The 24,646-nt window shown below is 36.6% G+C and overlaps 1 protein-coding gene across 2 annotated transcripts in view; it reads right to left on the bottom strand.

Moving 5' to 3' along the window:
* Window positions 1-24,646, bottom strand: part of LOC127427593 (immunoglobulin superfamily member 21-like) — a 335,959-nt gene that overhangs the window by 194,762 nt on the left and 116,551 nt on the right. For both annotated transcript variants that reach the window (XM_051675268.1, XM_051675269.1), the window contains exon 2: window positions 3,043-3,155. In XM_051675268.1, coding sequence (XP_051531228.1) covers window positions 3,043-3,155 — 113 coding nt within the window. The remainder of the gene's footprint in view (window positions 1-3,042; window positions 3,156-24,646) is intronic.

Below are 24,646 nucleotides of genomic sequence, written 5' to 3'. Positions count from 1 at the left end.
GTAAAAAATGTCTAACTGGTGTAACCGTCCAGAGACAGTAAAAATTAAGTAATCATTAACTGTTGGCGTAAGGACTGCGGAATCTTTTATTATTATTTCTTAAAAACAAGCAGTGAAACAATTGTGTTTTAAAATATGATTAATAAATAACAAAATAAAAACAATTGATTTGCCAACCAAATCAAAGTCATGTGGTGTAGCCAACATGTAGGTAGTAATTTTGTTTATGTTGACAAAAAACGTAAAACAGAGCGAACCCCAATTTGACCCTCAAGAGTGTGAAGTCAAAAAAATAAATAAAATAAAATAAAATAAATAAAAAAATCTGATATTTTCACATTTTTATGAAAAGGCACATTTTGTTCAGGTCATGTGGTGTAACCCTGAGAAAACGTCTTGATATTTTTTACTCAATTTTTTTTTTTTTTTTTTTTTTTTTACTTTGAGAAATGTGCTTGAAAACGTATTTGAAATAATGAAATAAGTTGTTTATACTCTCATGTATTTAAGGTGCAAGGAAAGTATTTTAATACTTTTTACTTGATGGTTACAACACATGACATGACAAATTATTAAATAACAGAAAATATTATCAAGTTTTTTAAAAATGTATGAATCCAAATTGTACACAAAAATTAAATTTCTAAGAACTTGACACAAATGTTTAAACTATATTTTTAAAATATTTCTTATTTTTAACACTCCGGACAACCTTATTTGTCAGTGACCCACATACAGTATACTGCTGGACATTGTTAGTAGATAAAAAAATAAATAAATGAAAAAAACTATTTTGAAAAAAAAAACAATTGTGAGTGTGGAAAATGTTTTAATGAGACTTTACTTTCTAGAACTGCACCGTGATCAAAGTGCCAGAAGTTGGAGAAAAACTCATAAACAATATCACAAGAGCAAGATATTCAGTAAAACCTGCTCGTGTGATATTGTGTTTATTCAACAGTTCTATAAACAAGAAGTAATATTGAGTAACTTACATTTTAGAAACAATATGGACAGTTAGTTTGCTCTGCCAATTAAAGTTGTCCCAAACAAAGCACCTCACAAAATGCTGCATGGGCTAAACACTCATCACTGCAAACTGTTGTATAAAAGAGCACAGCTAGGTATCATCAAGCATAATAAATATACTCTCAATCATTAATAACCCTTCTGTCCACAAAAACACCAAACATTAACCTTCATCTGTGCAATAAACAGCCATTCACACAGGAAAGGTACCAGGTACAAACAAACAAGCCTCCTGGAACCTGTACTGATTCAGTGGGACTGTCTAAATGTTCAGTTTGATGTATGAGACTACGGCTAATATGTAAAGTGCTATTAATCTCTTTTTATTCTTTCTGGAAAGGTCAGCATTTGCAAAGACGAGTGTGGAGACAGAAGATATGTTGCATTGGAGGACAGAGTGTTAAATCAAATTGTTCCCCTGTAAGATGTGGCCTTAACCATCTGTCCGTACATGATTCGATTACAGTCTCAGATGCGAGCAGCAGGGGGTACTGTGATCTTTGAAAATATATTGATATACGGCAAATACACAGCTATGAAATTTGTCCATATTGTCCTTACTACTGTACATAATAAAATGGCATTACTCTTGGGTAGTCTATATGTGTATGTATTTTACATTTACATTTATTCATTTAGCAGACACTTTTATCTAAAGCGACTTCATCCTAAGGAGGCAGTAATAAGAGAAGCGCTGTAATGTAAAGTGGCAAACTGCTCAGAGAAGCACAAGAAGGGTGGAAGTATTTGTATTTATTTTTTGCATTTTGTATTTTTTTAAGAAGAAGGACTAAAATATTTACTGCATTACTTGGATGTATGAATGCATATATGCTCCTTACAGTATCATTTATTCAGAAATGTCTCTCTCAAATGCCTAACTAATCCATACTCTTATTGCTTTGCAATTCACTAATAGTGGGTTCTAAAATGTGAAGCATCCAGATGGGATCCATTAAGGCCATCACAATCAGCTGCATATTAAAGATGAAGTGTGTAATTTCTGCGCCACTTGCATCGTCAAAACCAATTGCAAAATTCTGCCCATCTGCCATTGGTCAAACAAATGAGCAACAGTGACACATTTGGACACTTAAGTCACACTTTATGTGTGTCAATGCCATTGCATTAGTTACAAAATATCAAACCAAGTGGCATTTGCAAACTTTTCTCAAAACTAACTTCACTTTTCTGTGCCAACTAATTTTAACCAACTGGACCCAAATTCATTTTTAGTGGATGTCAGTTCCCTTCAAGTTCCCACAGATGTCCTAGCAGAGAAACCGCAGGTGTAGTTCATCACATTAACTATGGACATTTAGTTATATAATGCAAAGACATTTGTCTATTTTTAAGTGTGGCTTAATACAGCATTCCATTTATTTTGGAAAGTCGGAATATCCTACTTCCTACTAGGAAAACTGCAATGGAACGCCACTTGAAGTTCCAGACTTCCAACTTGGAAAATCTTGAGAAAATCTTCAACTCGATTCAACGAAAAATCTTCAACGATTTCGCCGAATACTTTTTGGGGCTACTGTAGTCCCTTCACCAAACTCACACCATTGGTTAAGTCAATGTTGCTGTGTCAGGCAGCTCAGGATGCTCAAACAAACAGAAACAGGATGTTTAGAAAGCACCACAGTGTACCACCGTTCAAGGAAATCTACCTACAAATGGTTTACTCATGGTCATCTCGGCACATTAAGCTGGGATAAGAAGCTGGCTTTTTTAACATCGAAAAAAGAAAGAAAAACAGCTGCTGTTTAAGTGAGCACACTTAATTTCTGAAACCATTTCTTTTTTTTTCTTTTCTTTTTTGTGGTGAGCATAAAGCAAACTTGAAAAGGTTTTTCAGTTAAGTTCGCCCAGGGAAACTTTCCGTGTCATAACCGATTCCAAATATCATAACCTCAATATCTAATGTAATATTGAGCCGATATTAAGGGCTTAAACAAGCACAGAATATAATATATAAATATATCAGCGCATATGCAGAAAACAGTAACTTACCCTGTACCACACAATCTCTCGCAATCTTCCATCTGTCTTAAAGTTGCACTTTAGAGTCACGGTCTCTCCCACAACAACAGGTAGCAAGGGCTCTATCGTTACGGTCAAATATCCTGCGGAGACAAAAGTAAGACATCACTGCAACCATGTTCATGTACAGACATTTAGAAAAGAGACAAATGGCCAAATGGTGTTTTTAATTTATTAAAGAGGGTGATATTTGCACAAGTACCTTGTCATGTTGCACTTTTTGCACAACTAAGTATTTTTCTAAATGAAGTAGCCTATTGCACATTGTGGAGTATATTAATTTATATTCTCTCTATTTTGTATTGAATTGTATTGTATTATTTCCTTTTCTGTTATTTATCCTATACACTGAATGCACAAGAAAGTCTAACAGAAACCACACCACTTGCATAGTAATAATTTGTCATATTATTCTTAATAATAATTGCACAATTTAGGAATGAAAATAAATGTTGGCTAATTGGCAAAAGTTAAATTGCCTGCTCAAAACACTTTTGTTACCTAGGAAACTAAAGCTTTTTCTGCGACATGAACAGATCATGTTGTGCTGAATTTGAAGTCTACATAAAAACAAAAAAAAAACAATCACACAAGCCAAGTCGTATGATTTTGCATAACAAGGCCACAGACAACACATATGCACAAACAGACAATAATTATAAACAGAACAAGGGTTATTGCAGTAATTTGGCACAAGTGTAAATATCATATTGGATTAACGTATAATTTCAACTTCTGAAATTGGCTTGTACACATCAACTCAATCAAAAGGAAGTGCACTTCTAGTATTATTTATTTACATGTGTGCATGTTCCAGCATTATGCTCATCTTTTGAGAGTCTGTGTTCATTTCTATGGAGCTCAAGCTAGTGTTTTGTTCTTTTCTGCTAACACCATTGTAATCTAAGAGCAAAAGGTAACTTGTATTGTTCATTCTGTATTAATATACTAAGATGTGAAAATAAGATGGTAAACAACACAAACAAAAAGGACTCCAAATTGCTGTTCAAGAGGATCTGCGTATCTCAATACCATGAGCCCTGGTAACAATCAGTCAGAATAATAGTATGTATTGTGTATATGTTGTAAAATACAATCTACAATGTTCTTAACAATGTGTCAACAAAATATTTTCAGTGCAGCCACATTTTTGTACTCACACTTACATACAAAACTGTGAAGGAGAGCTTCTTTTGCATCATTAATTACACTTAAGCCATTGACACTAATTTTGTCTCCAAGTCAGCTTGGCTATAGCAGCCCCAACCCACAAATAAACCAACGCTTCAGCTAACTACTATTAGTCACAAGTGTAACACGCAATTAGGCAGTGACTCTCATACAGTTTAGATAAAACAATAGTTCAACCAAAGGTGAAAATTATGTTATTTTTAAACCCTCATGTTCTTCCAAACCTGTATAACTTTCTTTTCTTTCGTGAAACACACACACACACACACACACACACACACACACGTTTTTTATTATTTTTTTTTAATTAGGCTGTTTATTTAACACGTTAATTATGTGTGATTAATTAAATAATAAGAAATTAATGATGCATACAAAAAATAATGCAAATAATCATGTTCCCAGATTGGAGCAATTCAAGCTTGAAGTACCACCTGTTTTCAGCAGGTGGTAGTAAGCAGTACTCCAGTTGTTTAGGCAACACGCAGCTGCACAGAGAACAAACCACACTCAGGCTTGCTTGAGCTTAACACCAGCGACAGCACAAGATGAGAATGCGTTCTTGAGTTCAAACACAAAGCAATTTCGAACACAGGGAGCTCAAGATGTGTTTTTCTATGTTTCAAACTACGTTTAACTTGACACGACGTCCTAAAACACTGTGTTTATGATGCGACGCAACCAAAGTGAGATGCTCCAGAAGCATCCGTCTGATGCATGTGTACATTGACCAGCCTGATCTCATGAAATTTCCGTGAACATGACAACATTTTTGCAATTCAAAATTGACATGCTGTTTAGCACGTTTGGCTGCATGTTTCCAGTGAAATGTCCAGCTGGGGGTGCCAAAAGCGAGTAAAATGGTGTCGTATTCAGATGAGGTTTTAAACTGAATTTTAGATGGACAGTTTTAAAACATATCTCCCTAACGTAAAACTTTTGCATGAACCTAACCAATAGTATTTTAAAATACTGTATAAATGAGATGTTTAAAAAAGACATCCTTACCAAATCAATGCCTAAACCTAACCATTAGTGTTTTAAAATGCAGAAGCAAAATGAAAAATCAAATTTTTGGAACCAACCACAAGTCCAAGTCCAATGCCCTATCAGGTGAGCTACCGCACAAGCTAATCATGTTGGAATAATTAATCGATATGTCATGTAATTAATTCGATTAAACATTTCAATCATTAAAACATCCTCATTCGGCTCCTCTGCCATATAGTGACCCTGGGCTGTCAAGCCCTAAAACGATAAAAAAAACACCATAAAGTCACAGTAAATGCAATTGATATGACCTGGGCACTATAATCCAAGTCTTTCGAAGCTGTCGTATGATGTGGAAAGTCCTACGGGCTTGGAACAACATGAGGGCCAGTAAATAATGGCATAATTTTTAATTTTTGGGTGAATTATTCCATTAACTATTGCATTCCCCCTTGTATTGATATCCAAATGCAGTTTTGTGACATTTAATTAACAATAATATGCTGTTCTTAAAGAAATGGTCCTTTTCTGCATCAGACTGAATGTCCAGTTCACATATGCTGATTCTTTGGATAATTCCTGATCAACAAACCACATTGTGCTCCCTTTTGAGTGAGCTAATGAGTATAATTACAAAGTTGATCACATTTCCGACACACTGAAAAGCACTTTATCAAAATGTTGGGATGCAGACACGAATGACAAATGGAAAAGATCTTGCCTCTTTAGGATAAAGATGGGAATGTCCTGCTCGAGTGAGCACTCTCTCTATCTGCCTAGCAGGTGGCCTGGATCCTACTGACTGCACAGTCTATCCATCTAAACCAGTCAATACTTCTCTTACCGCAGACATTGAAAGGGGATAGATGCAATTTGAAGAGATTCAGAACATCAATGAGGAAAAAACTTTATTTGACTATTTATTTTACTGTTGCACAGTATTATAACAAACTGTTTCCAGCCAGGATTTCTCAGCATGGTTACACTCTATCTACACCGGACACATCGGTTGACAAGACGTGATGCGCCGCATTGGCTTATCTACAATGGAAACATCGAAGACAACATTCTAAATGACGTGCAGATAACACTGACCAATCAGCTGTGAGCTCAAGTAGACTTCAGCAACTACTTTATTTTCAACGAAAATCCTCTGGTTTAAACAATTACTAATTATATAATCATTATTTTAATGTTATTGTTGCTAAAACTGCGTATACATGTGCTTAGAAATAATATAAATTAGAAGACCAGAGACCAGAAATATGGCTTTGTAACAGTCAGAAGTTGTTTAAATATGCAATGGAACAACGTACATGGCAAAAAGATTCACACGTATGATATTTGGTAAGTAAATCGACCATGGATGAGAACATGCATGTCCTACTGAGCTTTTAGGCCAATGTACATTTAGTGTTTTTAAGCTTCTCTTTATGAATTATGCATTCTGCCCAAGCCAGCAGTTGTTGTTGAGTGCTCAAACAAGTGTGTCAACATGTGCATTGCTTTGGAATCATTATGCCTCAGAGCACGTAAAACGAAATGATTCTGCAGAGCAATTCAGTGCTTTTCAATGATCTGTCCATCTTGAGGTCTCAATAAGCCCTTGTGAGACAAAACAGTTCAATTGCTCAATGAATTGGCCAGGGCCTTATCACTGTGTCAGCCTGACACAATTGACTCAGCAATTCTGTACATTTATCTACGAGGAAAACAGACCATCTCACAACGAAAATCAAGGGAAATAAGGGCGCAAGGACAGGAACACATTCCTGCACCTTTGCAACCTCGCTTCGTTTCAAAATTCCACAACTGTGATGGAGCCTGAACCCCAAGAAATGACTTTCTCCCAAACTTTGCTAAGGCTTTTGCCATCTTGAAATGGAGTCATTTCCTGGGTCCAAAACAAAGGGGTATTCATCATAGATGGATGGCTGAAAACAAAATCTATGTGGGTGGTTGACAAATCGACATTGTCCTGATTTTAGGTTAAAATATATACACTGATCAGCCACAACATTAAAACCACTGACGGGTGAAGTGAATAACATATATTATCTCGTTACAATGGCACCTGTCAAGGGGTGGGATATATTAGGCAGCAAGTGAACAGTCAGTTCTTGAATTTCATGTGTTGGAAGCAGGAAAAATGGATCTGAGCGACTTTGACAAGGGCCAAATTGTGATGGCTAGATGACTGGGTCAGAGCATCTCAAAAATGGCAAGTCTTATGGGGAGTTCCCAGTATACAGTGGTTAGTACCTACCAAAAGTGGTCCAAGGAAGGACAAACAGTAAAACGGTGACAGGGTTATGGGTGCCCAAGGCTCATTGATGCATGTGGGGAGCGAAGGCTAGCCTGTCTGGTCCGGTCCCAAAGAAGAGCTACTGTAGCACAAATTGCTGAAAAACTTAATTCTGGCCATGATAGAAAGGTGTCAGAACACACAGTGCATAGCATCTTGCTGCATATGGGGCTGCGTAGCCACAGACCGGTCAGAGTGCCCATGCTGACCCCTGTCCACCGCTGAAAGCGCCTACAATGGGCACGTGAGTGTCAGAACTGGACCATGGAGCAATGGAAGAAGGTGGCCTGGTCTGATAAATCACGTTTTCTTTTAGATCATGTGGACGGCTAGATGCGTGTGTGTCATTTACTTGGGGAAGAGATGGCAGCAGGATGCACTATGGGAAGAAGGCAGGCCGGTGGAGGCAGTGTGATGCTCTGGGAAATGTTCTGCTGGGAAACCCTGGGTCCTGGCATTCATGTGGATGTTACTTTGACACGTACCACCTACCTAAAGATAGTTGCAGACAATGTACACCCCTTCATGGCAATGGTATTCCCTGATGGTAGTGGCCTCTTTCAGCAGGATAATGTGCCCTTGCACAGTGCACAAATTGTTCAGGAATGGTTTGAGGAGCATGACAAAGCGTTCAAGGTGCTGACTGGCCTCCAAGTTCCCCAGATCTCAATCCGATTGAGCATCTATGGGATGTGCTGGTCCATCAAGTCCGATCCATGGAGGCCCCACCAACTTACATGACTTAAAGGATCTGCTGCTAATGTCTTGGTGCCAGATACCACAGGACACCTTCAGAGGTCTTGTGGAGTCCATGCCTCGACGGGTCAGAGATCTTCTGGTGGCAAGATGGGGACCTATATGATATTAGGCAGGTGGTTTCAATGTTGTGGCTGATCAGTGTATATTTGTATAATGTTTTTAGATGCTATAATTAATCAATCTTTTTTAATCAACTCTTTATTCCCCTAGTACATTTCAATAGTCATGTGGTGGGACAAATTAATTTTAAAAGTTCAGAAATTCCCTGTAGTTTCTCAATTATGTAATAGGAGGTCATGAAAACTACATGCACAATCATTATAACAACACCTGAAATGCGGTGGAGTTAATTTTTTGCCTAATGCAGAAAACCACTGTTTCTCCTAGGTGGAGGTGTCACACCACAGGACTGAATAAATGAACAAGAAGTAGTTCTATTTAAGCACTACAGATTTAATTAACAATAGGAGGTAGGCTAAAACTCTGCTCGCTTCTTAACTTTTAAAGTCTATGTATATATATATATATAGTGTATAATATAAATGCATTATAATTATATATCATATAAATATACAGTATATTATAAACATTAAATAATGTTGAATAGATAGTTTTATGGTCATAAACATGTCCTGAAGTTATAATGGAAATAATGAAAATCTAGGTAGAAAAGAAATAAATGAGGACATTAAAATCACACATCATGTCAACAGCCCATGTCTTGAATCCCAAATTGTTTAATGTCCTCAATATAAAAATCAAGAATCATGCACTTCATAAATGTTTTTCCAAACTACAAAGGCTAATTTAGATCAGTTTAAACCAGGATTCTTGTCTCCTGAGCTGGTACGTCATATATGGTCCATACCATATGACCATTCCGGCCTGGATCCTCAATTTGAGGTGGTCTGCCAAATGCAACATGTGAAGATTTCTCTTTGAGGTTTAGCTGCACCTCGACATGCTTGTTAAATATTCTTAATTTAATCATCACGCTCGAGGGATCTTTACGCCGAAGGAGATTTGAATGGATAAACCCCAACAGCTACAGGTCATTAAAAGAGCTGAGGCTCTCACATAAAATCCCATCCACTTAGAACCCATACAAGCTTTGAAAGGGAGAAATTGCTACAAAAAAATGCATGTTCATTTGTGGTATTTTTAATTAAATGTAAAATCATTAAATGAGATAAAAAAATAAACTACTAAAAGAGCTTGAAGATCATCACTAAAAATAAAAAATAAAACAGCACATGTGGAACAGTATTCTAGTTATTCAAGCTGAAATGTATTTGAATTATGCTGTTTAGGGGTACATATTTTGCAAGTATATTTGCAGTTTGTGTGAATATACCGTATGTACAGCATATAAAATGTAAAAAAAATTGATTAATGTCTTCGCATTAAAGGCTATAACAAAATATAAAACCAAAGTAACGGTCCCTCTTAAAAATCAACATTCTGCAAGGGGTATGCAAACATATGCGTTTAACAGCTGATTTTTAATCCGATGAATTTACATTCTTTCTTATATTTTTGTAAGTGTGATTTAAGTGCCCAAAGGGGACTTAAGGAGTGCCCACTTTTAGAGCCCACTGAACACACACACAAAGAAGCTGGCTGTGCACAGAGTGCTGTATCCAAGCATGTAAACAAAAAGTTGAGTGGAAGGAAAAAGTGTGGAAGAAAAAGATGCACAACCAACCGAGAGAACCGCAGCCTTATGAGGATTGTCAAGCAAAATCGATTCAAGAATTTGGGTGAACTTCACAAGGAATGGACTGAGGCTGGGGTCAAGGCATCAACCACACACAGACATGTCAAGGAATTTGGCTACAGTTGTCGTATTCCTCTTGTTAAGCCACTCCTGAACCACAGACAACATCAGAGGCGTCTTACCTGGGCTAAGGAGAAGAAAAACTGGACTGTTGCCCAGTGGTCCAAAGTCCTCTTTTCAGATGAGAGCAAGTTTTGTATTTCATTTGGAAACCAAGGTCCTAGAGTCTGGAGGAAGGGTGGAGAAGCTCATAGCCCAAGTTGCTTGAAGTCCAGTGTTAAGTTTCCACAGTCTATGATGATTTGGGGTGCAGTGTCATCTGCTGGTGTTGGTCCATTGTGTTTTTTGAAAACCAAAGTCACTGCACCCGTTTACCAAGAAATTTTGGAGCACATCATGCTTCCTTCTGCTGACCAGCTTTTTAAAGATGCTGATTTCATTTTCCAGCAGGATTTGGCACCTGCCCACACTGGCAAATGCACCAAAAGTTGGTTAAATGACCATGGTGTTGGTGTGCTTGACTGGCCAGCAAACTCACCAGACCTGAACCCCATAGAGAATCTATGGGGTATTGTCAAGAGGAAAATGAGAAACAAGAGACCAAAAAATGCAGATGAGCTGAAGGCCACTGTCAAAGAAACCTGGGCTTCCATACCACCTCAGCAGTGCCACAAACTGATCACCTCCATGCCACGCCAAATTGAGGCAGTAATTAAAGCAAAAGGAGCCCCTACCAAGTATTGAGTACATATGCAGTAAATGAACATACTTTCCAGAAGGCCAACAATTCACTAAAAATGTTTTTTTATTGGTCTTATGATGTATTCTAATTTTTTGAGATAGTGAATTGGTGGGTTTTTGTTAAATGTGAGCAAAATCATCACAATTAAAAGAACCAAAGACTTAAACTACTTCAGTCTGTGTGCATTGAATTTATTTAATACACGAGTTTCACAATTTGAGTTGAATTACTGAAATAAATGAACTTTTCCACAACATTCTAATTTATTGAGATGCACCTGTATATATATATATATATATATATATATATATATATATATATATATATATATATTTATATATATATATATATATATCAGATGGGCTGGTTGAAGTATTTCTGTAACTGCTGATCTCCTGGGATTTTCACACACAACAGTCTCTAGAATTTCCTCAGAATGGTGCAAAAAAAAAAAAAAAAAAAACATCCAGTGAGTGGCAGCCTTGTTGATGAGAGAGGTCAACAGAGAATGGCCAGACTGGTTTGAACTGACAAAGTCTACTGTAACTCAGATAACCACTCTGTACAATTGTGGTGAGAAGAATATCATCTCAGAGTGCTATTCTGAGATGCGGGTTGGCCCGCTTTTGGAGGCACGAGGGGGACCTACACAATATTAAGCAGGTGGTTTTAATGTTGTGGCTGATCGGTGTGTATGTGTATATATATATATATATATATATATATATATATATATATATATATATATATATATGTGTGTGTGTGTGTGTGTGTGTGGGGGGGGGGGGGGGGTTTGGGTGGTTTACAAGGACATTTTTTTAGGTTACAAACTGACAAGGGTATTACGCTATAAATGTGGCTCATGAGGACATTTCTAGTGTCCCCATAATTCAAATCGCTTAAAAACATTTACTCTGAATGGTGCCAAAAAAAAAAAAAAACATCCTAGTGAGCGGAAGTTAAAATTACAGTATGTGGGCACCCCTTTCTAATTGACTGGTTTAATTCCAGTGAAGACACACCTTAATGCTATGGCATAGATAATGTTACTGGAACAATATTAGGCAGGTGGTTTTAATGTTGTGGCTGAACGGTGTGTGTGTATATATATATATATATATATATATATATATATATATATATATATATATTTACAATCCTATAATTTTTAATCTTATTAAATCGATTAATAAATGATTTTGTGTCAAAAACACATTGCGCTTGTGTAAAACACTGAATAGTATATTGCTCTACTTACGTATATTAAAGAAATTCTTAACTCACGGCAGGGTCAACATTTATTAAAAAAAAGGTGACAAAAGAACACATTTTTATAAATGGGAATAAGTGCTGTACAAAGGACACTGATGCAACATCTCTTCTTTTTGACATTTTTTTTTTTTGCATTGTTAAACCGTTCCTCTTTTGAAATTCAAATGATCACCCGCATGAGAAGATTAGAGAAGCACCATGATCACGGCTATGGTAGCCACCTCCTTAGACAGCAGTTGTCTGCCTTTGTTTTTGCATGCAAAATTTCTGCGAAAAATGGCTATGAGCAGGATGGCATGATACTGCATGACTTACTGATATGGAAAGAGCCATGAGCTGTGGGACTGTAAAATAGCTCATTACATGGACTGTGCTCTCGGGCCTGCGCGGTGCATATTTCAAACACATTTCCCTCTACCAGTGTCCAAGCCAGAGGTCCCCTTTTCATGAGACTTCACAGAAGAAATGACAGCTGGCAAACAAACTTTTTCTTTTGTTGAAGTTTTGAGGGACTCACTGATTGTCCAATAACTACACCTACGGGTGAGTGGTCAGGCTCGGCTAAACCACGAAGCCTCCGCTGGCACTAGCTTAAGGAAAGACCGCGCTGGATTACCCAATTACACGCAGTCATGATGAGAGGGCTGCGCTAGAAATTAACTTGGGTATTGTCGTAACAGTTAACCACACAGGCAGTTCAATTTCTACCTAACTGCTATATGTTACATCATGCGTGGAAGCCTACGACTCAGTGGTAATTGAATCAACCTCATAACACCATCCGTACACCATCAGTCATCTTTCTTCCAGAGACTAAGAGTCAAGAATTTCCCCAATATGATTTGTCTTCATTGTCATAGTTAGATCGAAAACGTAATGAAAATACTAATGAGGCTTATAGCAAGGACTGCTAACAAGTGGACGTCGTTTACAGTTGAACGAAGGACATGTTCAATGTCTAGTCCAAGGCCACATTGGTTTTCAGAAAGGCTAAATTATATATATATATATAAAAAAAAATGTTCCTGGCACATACCTTTATCTGAATCCCTTTCAGACCATCTCCATATAACCAAGGAGGGTTTACTTTCATGCTAAAGGTAGGGGAAAAATCGATATTTTAGAACATTGAGAAATTTTACCTCTGGGCACTGTGATGATACCAAATGATCTGGTCAAATAATCACGCGCTGCTATACCTACATTTTTACAAAATTATTTTTGAAAATGTCATAGAAGCACAACAAAATTACGTGGTTGCTTCAGCAATTGCGTTTTTCATCTTACATTTGCTTTTATGACACTATCGGTTAGGCGATTTAAAACTCAATAGAGCATTAACCCTATAGAGCAAAACCTCACCTGTTTGGGAGAACATTTAACTCGCTTTTAGTGCCTCACAGTGGACATTTCACCTTGAAACTGCAGCGATATGTGACATGAACCATGTAATATCATTTTGCAAAAATGTAGCCATAGTCACGTAATTTTCATGAGATCAGGCTGGTCAATACTCAACAACAAGAATCAATATTTTTAGCTATATTCTTCACATTTATAATTTTGTGAAAAAAGAGACTAAGCACAACTATGATATGAAACATACTGTTACATTAGATCAACGAACAATCAATAATTTTTATTCAACCAAAATGCAAACTCAGATTGAGTTAAGAATTCAAGTCTATAACTTGTTTCATTTGTAAGAATGTCTGTACCTCTGCACAGCTAGACTTCATTTCATTTTTATAAAAAAATAAAAATAAAAGAAATCTCACACATTTTCATTGGACCCCCTAGATGAGGGTCCCTGGACCCAGTTTGAAAACACTTGCTCAACTTCTATGGCTCTATGATGAAGAAAAGTAGGAAGCTGTTGCACAAAGCCCCAAAACCCAATAAAGATGAAAAAAGATACAAGCGAGTAAAAGGTCACAACATATCACAGTTTCAGTCGCAGTATTCTAAACACAAAGAATCACAATATTATTGCATCATGACCCATATATCCAGCCAGACGTCATGAAAACTACTTGACAGTGGCAACATTTTTGCACAATAAGAATTACCTGGTTCATTACACGTACAGCAGCATTTTAAAGGCAAATTGTCCACGGTGTGGCGCTAAAGGCGAGTTAAATATTCTCCCAAATAAGATGAGGTTTTAAAGGTTAATGCTCTATTGATTTTTAAATCAACTAAACCGACCTCCCTTCCTAAATCTTAACCTCGTGTGATACCGCGTCCACGTGTGGCCGTTGTATTTTGGCTTCGCTATATGCAATGCATAATTATAATTAATCTATACCATCTGAATACCATTCACAAGGCTCTACACTGTCATTTAAGGGTTAAACTACTGGCGCACCGAGTCATGTGACATAAAAGCATGACGTCGATTTCCGTGAAGCACTTATAAGGGCGCAGCACCAACAAAAGTGCCTCTCGTAAGAAACCTAAGTTTTTTATTGAAAACTGGTTGTAAAGTGTAGCATCTCTAGTTTCATTTGTTATGCTGCTTTAAAAACAAATTACACATTTTTCATGCATTAGAGCACTGATAAAGTACACATAAGTGGAAAATTAGATCTTATTCCCTTAAAAGTTGAAAAAGCATGTTTGTTATTTTGAATAAATTTCAACATTAACACATCTGTGGGTCATTTCGCTTCATTTTAACATAAATTGTGTTATATTTTATTTTGATATCACTGTACAATATGGATCTATTCATTAACATGAATAAATGCATTCCTATATATTTGCTTTCAGACGCTTTATATGGAGTTAGGATGAAAATAAGGTGCATTTCAAACTGTTCTGAGACCAGTGCAGACAGACAGCACACTGGAGGTTAAGTCATTCACTAAATAAGGAGCAAGGATGCATCTATGGCTTTCTAAGCAGTAAAGTGCATTCACGGCCCAGTATATGTGCTAACTAAGCCCTGTACTGGGGTAGGTGCACCACATGTTCCTCATAGGTGACCCCATGTGATATATCTTCCGCTAAATCATTTCCCTGTCAGTAAACTGCATCTTCCTTGGGCAGAGGTACCTCTGCACCGGTCACTGTGTTTGTAGAACTCCTCCTCCGTTGGGTAGGACCTACCATGGGACTTCTCCACATGACATCCTTCCGACAAGACTCGGTAAGATCATGTGATGTATTTCCACTCGAAATGCCCATCCCCCAGGTGGGGTGTGGTCTCCGCGGTGTCTTCCCCTTGGGAGTGACACCCCCCCGACGTAGACACTTATGGCCCCCAGCCGGTAAACAAAATCCCTCTCTTTTTGGGGAGAAAAAAAGAGGAAAAGAGGCCACGGCTGGGTTAGCCTGTCCCTATTTGTTGGGCAGTCGACTTGTTCCCAAGGGACCGTTCGATGCTCATAAGAGCGATGGGGGAGGTTACGTGACGGGCTGGTGCACTGGCTACGAGGCACACAGCGGTCTGCCCATCTCGCACCGCCAGTCCACGTAACACAGTTCAGCTAGCTGTGGCGTTTTGTATAGGGACCCCTAGTGTCACTACATCGACACAACGTCGAGTGAGTGACAGATAGGGAATGTCCAGGTTACTTTCGTAACCTCCGTTCCCTGATGGAGGGAACGAGACATTGTGTCCCTCTTGCCACAACACTGAACTACCCGCTGAAATGGCCGGGACCTTGTCTCAGCTCCTCAGCACAAAACCTGAATAAGTGGTTGCATACCAGCTCCTTTTATACCTGTATGTCCGGGGGAGTGGCATGCAAATACCACTCGCTAATTCCCATTGGCCTTTTTTCAAAAAGCTCCCAAGAGTGACCCCTAGTGTCACTACATCGACACAACGTCTCGTTCCCTCCATCAGGGAATGGAGGTTACGAAAGTAACCAGGACATTATTTAATCTAATTGGAGCTTTTGATTATTGTTTCAATTTTTGTGGGCATTTATGGCTTACACAACTATTCATTTTTAATAGCCAACCAGCCGTCAAGTAGCAGAGTAGTCGGTTACTCGGTGAGTCAGTGTTAAAAATATGTAAATGACTCCAAGGTTGTTACTGAGAATTTTCCTGCTATTTTTCACATTTTAAAAACATTGATGGACATCAGATATATATATATATATGAGAGAGAGAGAGAGAGAGAGAGAGAGAGAGAGAGAGATTTATGACATCATTTAATACATAAATTGACAGATTTATGCTACTTGTGTTGCCATAAATGATGCAAAAATAGTAAAATCCGAAGAGCTTCGTGAGAATTTTGCATGCGAGTGAAAAAGAACACTTTAAATGCTGCATCACTTTGCAGCATATGGACCAAAAACAATAGCTTTTTATCAGAATTTTGTTGATTTGAATTCTAGACATGTGACACAATTATTTTTTGTGGTATATTTTATAAATGAGCATATATATATACACACACACACACACACACACACACACACATACAGTTTCCTCAAACATACATTGTTAATGCAAAGTGTTCCATGATCACTTCATAAACACTTTAGCATAATTCTAAATATATTTGAAAATCTATTTGCACGGAAATACACAGGACGCACTTTGTGGACAGATGAATTTTCCTCCTACCTTTTGGAACAAGTGCAACTGAAATCATGTGTTTCACAAGTAGTCAGCGTGGATCTAACGCGTCCAACTAACTGACTAGTTTGTGCAACGCCTAGTGCAATATACCTCAGATGGTCAGTATACAGACTGTCTATAAGCATGCTGATGCGTAGGCTCTAGTCCCCGTATGAGGAAGACATCATAAATGATTATAACACCTCAAGCTTCGATGTCCAACGATATCCAATACAGTTAGACTACCATGTCTGCTCATGTGTTGCGTTCAGCTTTAGTTGAGCTGAACAGGCTTTACAGTACATTCTGTTTCTCTGGCTTATTGCAGAATTGTATTGATCCTCACAGTAGCATAAGCCTTTGCCCAGAGGAAGCCAGAGACAGACCTGTTTATAGCCTGCACAGTCTCCATCTGCTCCTCACCTTCAACCAGCCCATGTATCGGAGGCTCTGTTAGGATGGATATTCCTGCTTAATGTCAGTTAGACATCTCCACTGTGCTCCTAACATTAATTAATACACTTCTTCCACTGTCTACTATGCCATGGTTAAAATGGTGCCTGCTATGAATCTACTGTAATGTCTCTTGAAAAACACATCAGCAATGACTGAGTTTGCAAATTAGTAAAAACAAGCATACACCGGTGCTCACAGATAGCTTCCGAAAGTGGTTGAGATCTAAAAAATATGGCCAAGTATAGAGTGGTCTATGCAGCAAAATGCTTAGTGTTAAAATCGTTTCGAAATGAACCGTAACCAAGCTGACTATCATTGAAAAAACACAAGCAGGGAGTTGAAGCCGCCGAATATGTCACAGTAATTGGCTCGTATTAACTGGTTGTAGAAGCACGCGTGGCCTCTGCTGCATCTTAATCCATCAGTATCACCATTAAAATAACATCTAATGAGAGTTTACAAAGTGGCCTTTTTGCCATTAATAACAGTAATCTGCCAAAGGCACAACAAGAAAACTGAACACAACTCATGAGATGGACTGAGCTGGATTGCGCTCTGTGTAATTTTTTGGTGTGATTAATGGTAATGGCTTTTCTAGGCATCAGTGGTGAAGCAAATGTCTCCAGGATGAGAGGAATGGCCGACTTGGTGATTCACAAGCATTCCTCTATGAGTGGGATAAACAGCCTGTTAATTTGTGACATTAGAAACATTTTTAAGCACTTTCATGGTACCTCAAAAGAGACAATACAGGGTGGAACAAAGAAGCCCTGTTGTTTCTCAGGGGAAATGAGGAGATGAAATGTGCGTGTTAATGCTGAGAAAGCAGCACGGGCTTTGAGAAACATTAAGAAGCAAGGCCACGAGGCCCTTAACGCTCAGACATGTTGTTCTATAGACGATTTAACAATGTTTCTTGCTTCTGAATGTATCTGGTGACTGGAGTCTGCATTTTCAATCTAATTCAAGAAACAAGCCAATTTAGGAAATAACATAATTAATAATAAGAGAAAATGTATATTTATACACAAACAGTGTTGGGTAAGTTACTTAACTCTCTACAAACGACTAATTATGACTCAAAAATAGTTATCAGATTACTGACTGTACAGATTACTTCATTGGAAACGAAAATCACATTACTAATTACTGTAAAGTTACTTTCTTAAACACTTTTCAGAGAAAAACTTTTGTTTTTTTCCAATCACCGAATTCAAAATAATGGCTATATTTCCATTTTTTTTCATTGACTCGTTAGGGGGGTACACCCTTCAACTGTCAAAATGAAACTTGATGTATATATTAACATAATTCATGTTTTAAATGTGTTCAACACATATAATATTATTTTAGAAATATGTGTAGCCCAAATAATTTAAAGTAATTAACAATATAAACTCTATAAAGGCAACAATTGTGTAAAAATAAATAGATAAATACATATATTTATTAAAATAAAGTCTAATCAAAGCTGAAATTCATGAAAAATAAATTGTTGGCATTAGTAGTTTGGAAAAATCTTTTATTCGTATTTCCTGAAAAAAAAAAAAAAAAAAAAAAAACAGTGAAACAATTTTGTTTATAAATATTATTAATTATTTTTAATTAATTATTAAAAAAAAAAAATCCCACCACCTCAAAGTCAGGTGGTAACTAACATGCAGGCAGCCATTCTGTTGTCATATGAAAAAAAAAAAAATAATAATAATAATAATAATAAAAAAATAATAATAATTTTGAATTAAATAAAAAAAAACAGAGAAGACCCCTTTAGAGCCTCAGGAATTTATGTGAGTTTTAAAGAATAAAAGATACAAGGTGTTTAGATTTTTTTTTCTTTATAAAAAGGCACATTAATTAAAATTAAAGTCATTAAATCTTTTCTTTCTTTTTTTCTTTCTTTTTATGTAGTGGTATAGCCTAAATGTTTTTCAAAAATGTATGAAACCAACATGGACACAAAGATTTCTAGGAACGTGACACACGTGTTTTAAACTAAAAATATGTTTTTAAATATTTCTCATTTTTATTACCATGGACAATCTTATGGATTGACAGACAGACAGGCAGACCATCAGACAGACAGACGGACAGATGGATGGATGGACATACAGAGGGACGGACGATAGGCAGACATTCAGAATGATGGATAGATCAGTCATTTTGCAATTCCTTTTGGTGAAAATAGAGACATTAATGATACACCGCAACTTTAACAGACCTAGAGTGTAAAATGCCATCAAAAGTAATGCTGGGGCATTGAAGTTTTCTGGGGAAATACTGTATCTACTAATCATGAACCATGCCTTCTTGGAAACACATTTAATAAGTCTTAAAAGCAGGGAAAACTGGCTGCATGTTCATTGGCTGAATCTATCAGAATGCAGATGAGCTATTGTAACACTGTGTGTGCCTCTTCAGATTCTACACCCAATTCAAGAATAGGAGATTTTTTTTTTCTCACTATGCAATTAAAACACTTCAGAAGAGCATCCTTTGATACTGTAAATATTTCTTGATTGCCTCTTGTTCTGTTGCTGTTTTGGCACACAGAATGAAGAGCTAAAAAAGAAAACTTCATAAACACACACCTTTCAGCAGCACAAGAAAACAACAGACAAATGAGATCTTAATTACTCAGAGTTACTTCAGTAAAGTTTGGCGAGACAATTGGTATTTTTTTCTCTCATTAGGTAACAATGGGTATTTTCCTACAGTGATTACAAGAGACCAGCAATTATGAGCAATGCATTCCAAATTAATGAAGTGATTATAGGCGGCTAATAAAAAAGCTCTTAAATTAAGATTGCTGATATCCAAATTAAGATGATGCTTATGATGATAACCACCATCTCTGTGGTTCTTACCACTTCTGTAAATATAAGCATTACAATTCAAGACCATAAACCAGTGCACATCAGGGAAATTATTATTTATGTAAGCTTAATACTGATTAAAACCAATTTGTCAAATCAATGATTGGCACTAATGAGTTCTTGTGAGGCTAACCATGTTTAATAGTTATGAGCTTTTTTTTTTTTTAAGTGTTTTAAAGGTTCCAAATGAATCTGTTCTTTACATAAAGGCATTAAACAAACTAAAGACAAATCAAAAGCTTTATTTTTGAGATAGGATATTTCAGATGCCCATGCAATCCAAATGAATTACCACACTTCAGATTGAGCAGTCCTGTCTGACAACCAATTAAGAGACCCAGAACAAAACTGTGCAATCAATGCTATTACAGTAAGCAGTACTGAACAAAGAGAGAACTGTCCATTTTGTTTTCTGTAATTAACAAACACTTGATGAAAATGCCTTTAAAGCTCAAAGTTGAGGCTACAGGTGCAGACAAACTGGGAAACCAATAGTAGCCCGGGCCTCATATGTTAAAGGGGTTTTAATATTCAAACTTTTATGATGAAACGAGTGGGAACTGTGAGCATTACAAGCGGATTTGTGAGTGATGAGCGTGGATGATGGCTGATTTATGCAGCTTAAAAAGATGATCTGCCTCCTGGAGCTGGAACTGAGTTTGTCATGAAGTTGCTATGAGATAACGCGTGTTCAATCAGAATGATTTACTGTTTAATGACATGCTCGAGACCAGAGACAGTTCAGCTTCGGGATGCATGACACATCTCTAATCTACCTCCTCCTAATGCACCACAGAATAGACAGCAATCAGGAGCCCATATCAGCTGCTTCTACACTCAAGGGTTTTAATTGCTGTGGGCTGTTGACGTTATCTCTTCTACTCTACCGGCGATTGGAGTGCTGAGTCTGATGGAGGGGGTGTGGGGAGAGTGTTGCCAAGTGTGACCAGATGCCCTGGTATCGATGAACCATACGCATTTGGTCGGAAAGAGGTTTATACTGCTTGAATTGATTTCTACTGCTAGATCTCTCTCATATTCTGTCATGAAGTTTAGTAATAGACTTCGGGCACTTTCATATCCCAGGGGCTTGATTTTTTTATTAAAATGAACAGATTTATACTTTTATTTCTTTTGTTATATGAAGGTAACATTAAAACTGAATTGGAAACTTTTACCAGAACTTCTTCATTTATTTTTGGTACTTTTCAAATGGCTTTTATGTATAGATTGTATTGGTTTAGCCTTGTCCAAGACCCAGACTTTCAATATTACACTATGAAAACCCATTATGAAAACAGAAATTATTGACAAAAAAAAAAAAAAAAAAAGACAAATAATTACATAAATCTCCTGTAATGCATGTACACTGGAGAGAGTGTGATAAATGTGTTAACGAGACTTTGCTTTCTAGTCCAAAGTGGTAAATGTGTGTGAAGTTTTTATAATGTGCATGAAGCATTATAACAACCATCAGCTACCCTGCCCTGATATTGGTATAAGCATTGGACATAAAAATAAAATTAAAAAAACTAACAAAAAAAACATTGAATTAAGATGACGATCAGTCTTAAAAATGAAGGTTCCAGTTATAGTCAAAAAGGTTTTCACAGATAGAGGAACCTTTACAAGTTTCAGAAAGAAATTAGCATTCTCTATGTAACCCGCTCCGAGCGGGATTCGAACCGGTGTCGCCAGAATGGGAGGCAGGCACACTAACTTTTTTTTAATATGAAGTGTGTCATTTCTGTGACATCAGCAGCAACAAACAGACTTGAAAAAAATAATGACTGCTTTCAAACAGGTTTCCTCAACACTGCCCTGACAACAGGAAATTGACATGTTGCTACCGAAAGTTCCGGTACACGGAAATCAACCCCATTCTGCCAAATTATTCACAAGCATCATCCCCCATCAGACATTGTTTTGTGTCAATTTAAATGTTTTCCTATTCCTTTAGCGCTACAACCTCAAGTAATCACATTCACATAAACAATGGTGAGGACAATTCGGAGGTTCCATTTTCACTTTAAAATGACATTTTTACTCCACTGTTTGGTTTAGGGTTGGGGTTAGGGGGTAGAGTTAATAAAATAAAAATATACATTCCTGTTGACTGTATTACATCATTTGCAACTAGAAATACAATTTGATTTTACCAGCACACGTGCCCATACGTTCAACAACACTTCCAGCTTCGGCCACATGTGGCAGTGGTTCAAATTTCGGTAAGCACAGACTGATTTCAACAGCAAAACTTTCGTCCTAGTGTCACCGAATTCACAGTGTGATGATCAGTCTGACCCTGAAATCTTTTCAGTGGAATCAACCTACAATGGTTATACAGCAAAAAATAGCTCTTTATAAGAAGAGAGTTCTTTGCTAAACATTAGGTGGAGCAAAGAACCTTTATTTTTGAAAGCATTAATGGATGGCTTGGTCCTCTCGAGACTCTCTGCGGTTTGCCATTTGTGGTCTCTCTCATCCTCTCAGTCTCCCTTCCCTTTCCTTAATCCCTAAATCAATCTGTCTATCTGTTTTTGGCCTAAGTCACAGACGAGCAGCATTTGGAGCCCGTATTCTCAGTCAGGCAAACAACCTACTGCAAATATGCTGTAAGACAGAGACAACAGTTCTACTTCTGCGTTCCAGTTTCTGTCTTTTTTTACTCCCCGCAAAATGCAAGTTGGACATAAATATGCTGAGCTCTGCCAAGGTCCAAAAAAAAAAAAAAAAAACCGGGCAGTCAGCATGTTTGTGTGCTGTTAATTTAAAGTTAGTGCGTTCAAATGACATGCAAACAGTAATGCCCTCATATATTTATTATGGCAAATGGAATGTCCACATTCGGCACCGAGCCAGTGTCTTATTCGATCTGTTCAGATTCCGGCCTAAATCGTATAGAAATTATGACGATAATTATTTGAATTAGTAAGGCTGTAGGCACAATAATCACATTTAACAAAATAATATTTAGCCTAACTTGAATCTAGCCTTGAGCTCTCATGAGTCATAACAGCTGTATCAGGCTATATTTATGTTTGGATTTCTGCATAACCTAAAATTTCACATGTAGAGTACAGGCAACGAAAAATTCTATCATTATCTTGTCACTATCATGTTGCTCCAAACCCTGATGATTGTATTTCTTCCACTGAACATAAAATGAGATAATTAGAGGTCTACCGATAGTGGATTTTGTCGGTACAGATAGGTAAGTGGTTGAAAAAGGCTGATAACTGATTAATTGACCTATAGTTAAAATAATTATATATAATATTTATTGAATGTTAGAAAAAAAATATTATTCTTTCCTTACTGTGACTGGCACAGACATAGAGACTAAAAGAGTCCAAAGTTGGGTCTGAGTCTGAGTAACAAAGAGAAAAATATGTATTTATAAAGTCATTACCAGCCATTAAAATCATGATTTGAGTGAAAGTGAATAAAACACACAGTTGTTGCAGTGACACGTTTTCACAATGAGACCAGGTTGGAAACAAAACATGTACTCTTATAATCATCTACAATGTATTACAGTATAAACACTACAGATTAAACATTGTCATATTGGCTAATAAATACTGTACGAGCAATAATGCAACAACAGTAGATTACCATTCATCAATAGTAGATCATCAGCGATCCGGTAATAAAAACAGATTTTTTTCCATTTTCTCTAGGGACACCGTCAGTAAAAATCAACATGAACATTAACATGAACTTATGGTTAACAATTGTCTACTTAACAACAAAACCTCTTCAGAGCACAATTTTTTTTTTAAATCCTTATAAAAGGGAATAATACTTGGTAACTATCAGCTAATCGATAGTTCCAAAAAGCAACTATCGTTGGTGATGTAGCAGAAAAACTTTTGGAACTATCGGTTATCTCCAAAAATCAAAGCTGATAGCTACCGATTTTTTGTTTGTTTGTTTGTTTTTATTAGTATTCCCTTATATCGGTCAACCTCTAGTTATAACTGATTGACAACCTCAGTCACCATTCACTTTTATTGTATGAAAAAAAAAAAAGGCAATGAAAGTGAATGAGGTCAACTTTCACCTAAAAGCTCCTTAATGTGTTCCATAGACGAAAGAAAGTCATATGGGTTGGGAACAACTTGAGGGTGAGTAAATGTTGACATTTTTTTTTTTTTTTTTTTTTTTTTTTTTTTTTTGGTGAACTATCCCTTTAAGGGATTTATTAAGTTAAAATATTTGTTTTTTACTTTTAAGCAAACTATTGAGAATTTATTATAGTATCCTGCAAATAAAGTAAAAAAGGTGTGTGTGTGTGTGTGTGTGTGTGTGTGTGTGTGTGTACGTATATATGTATATATATATATATATATATATATATATATATATATATATATATATATATATATATATATATATATTAAAACATTGGGTAACAATTTACAATAAGGTTCCATTCGTTAACATTAGTTAATGCATTTGGTATCATGAGCAAACAATTAACATTAACATTTATTATTCTTTGTTAATGTTAGTTAACAAAAATACAATTGTTCATTGTTAGTTAATGTTAGTTAATAGTGCATTAACTAATGTTAGCAAATATATCTTTTGATTTTAAAAATGTATTAGTATATGTTGAA

This window comes from Myxocyprinus asiaticus, chromosome 37 (assembly GCF_019703515.2).
Source record: "Myxocyprinus asiaticus isolate MX2 ecotype Aquarium Trade chromosome 37, UBuf_Myxa_2, whole genome shotgun sequence".
Lineage (NCBI taxonomy): Eukaryota > Metazoa > Chordata > Actinopteri > Cypriniformes > Catostomidae > Myxocyprinus > Myxocyprinus asiaticus.
Note: the sequence above shows the minus strand (reverse complement) of the source record. Positions and strands in the feature narration are given on the sequence as shown.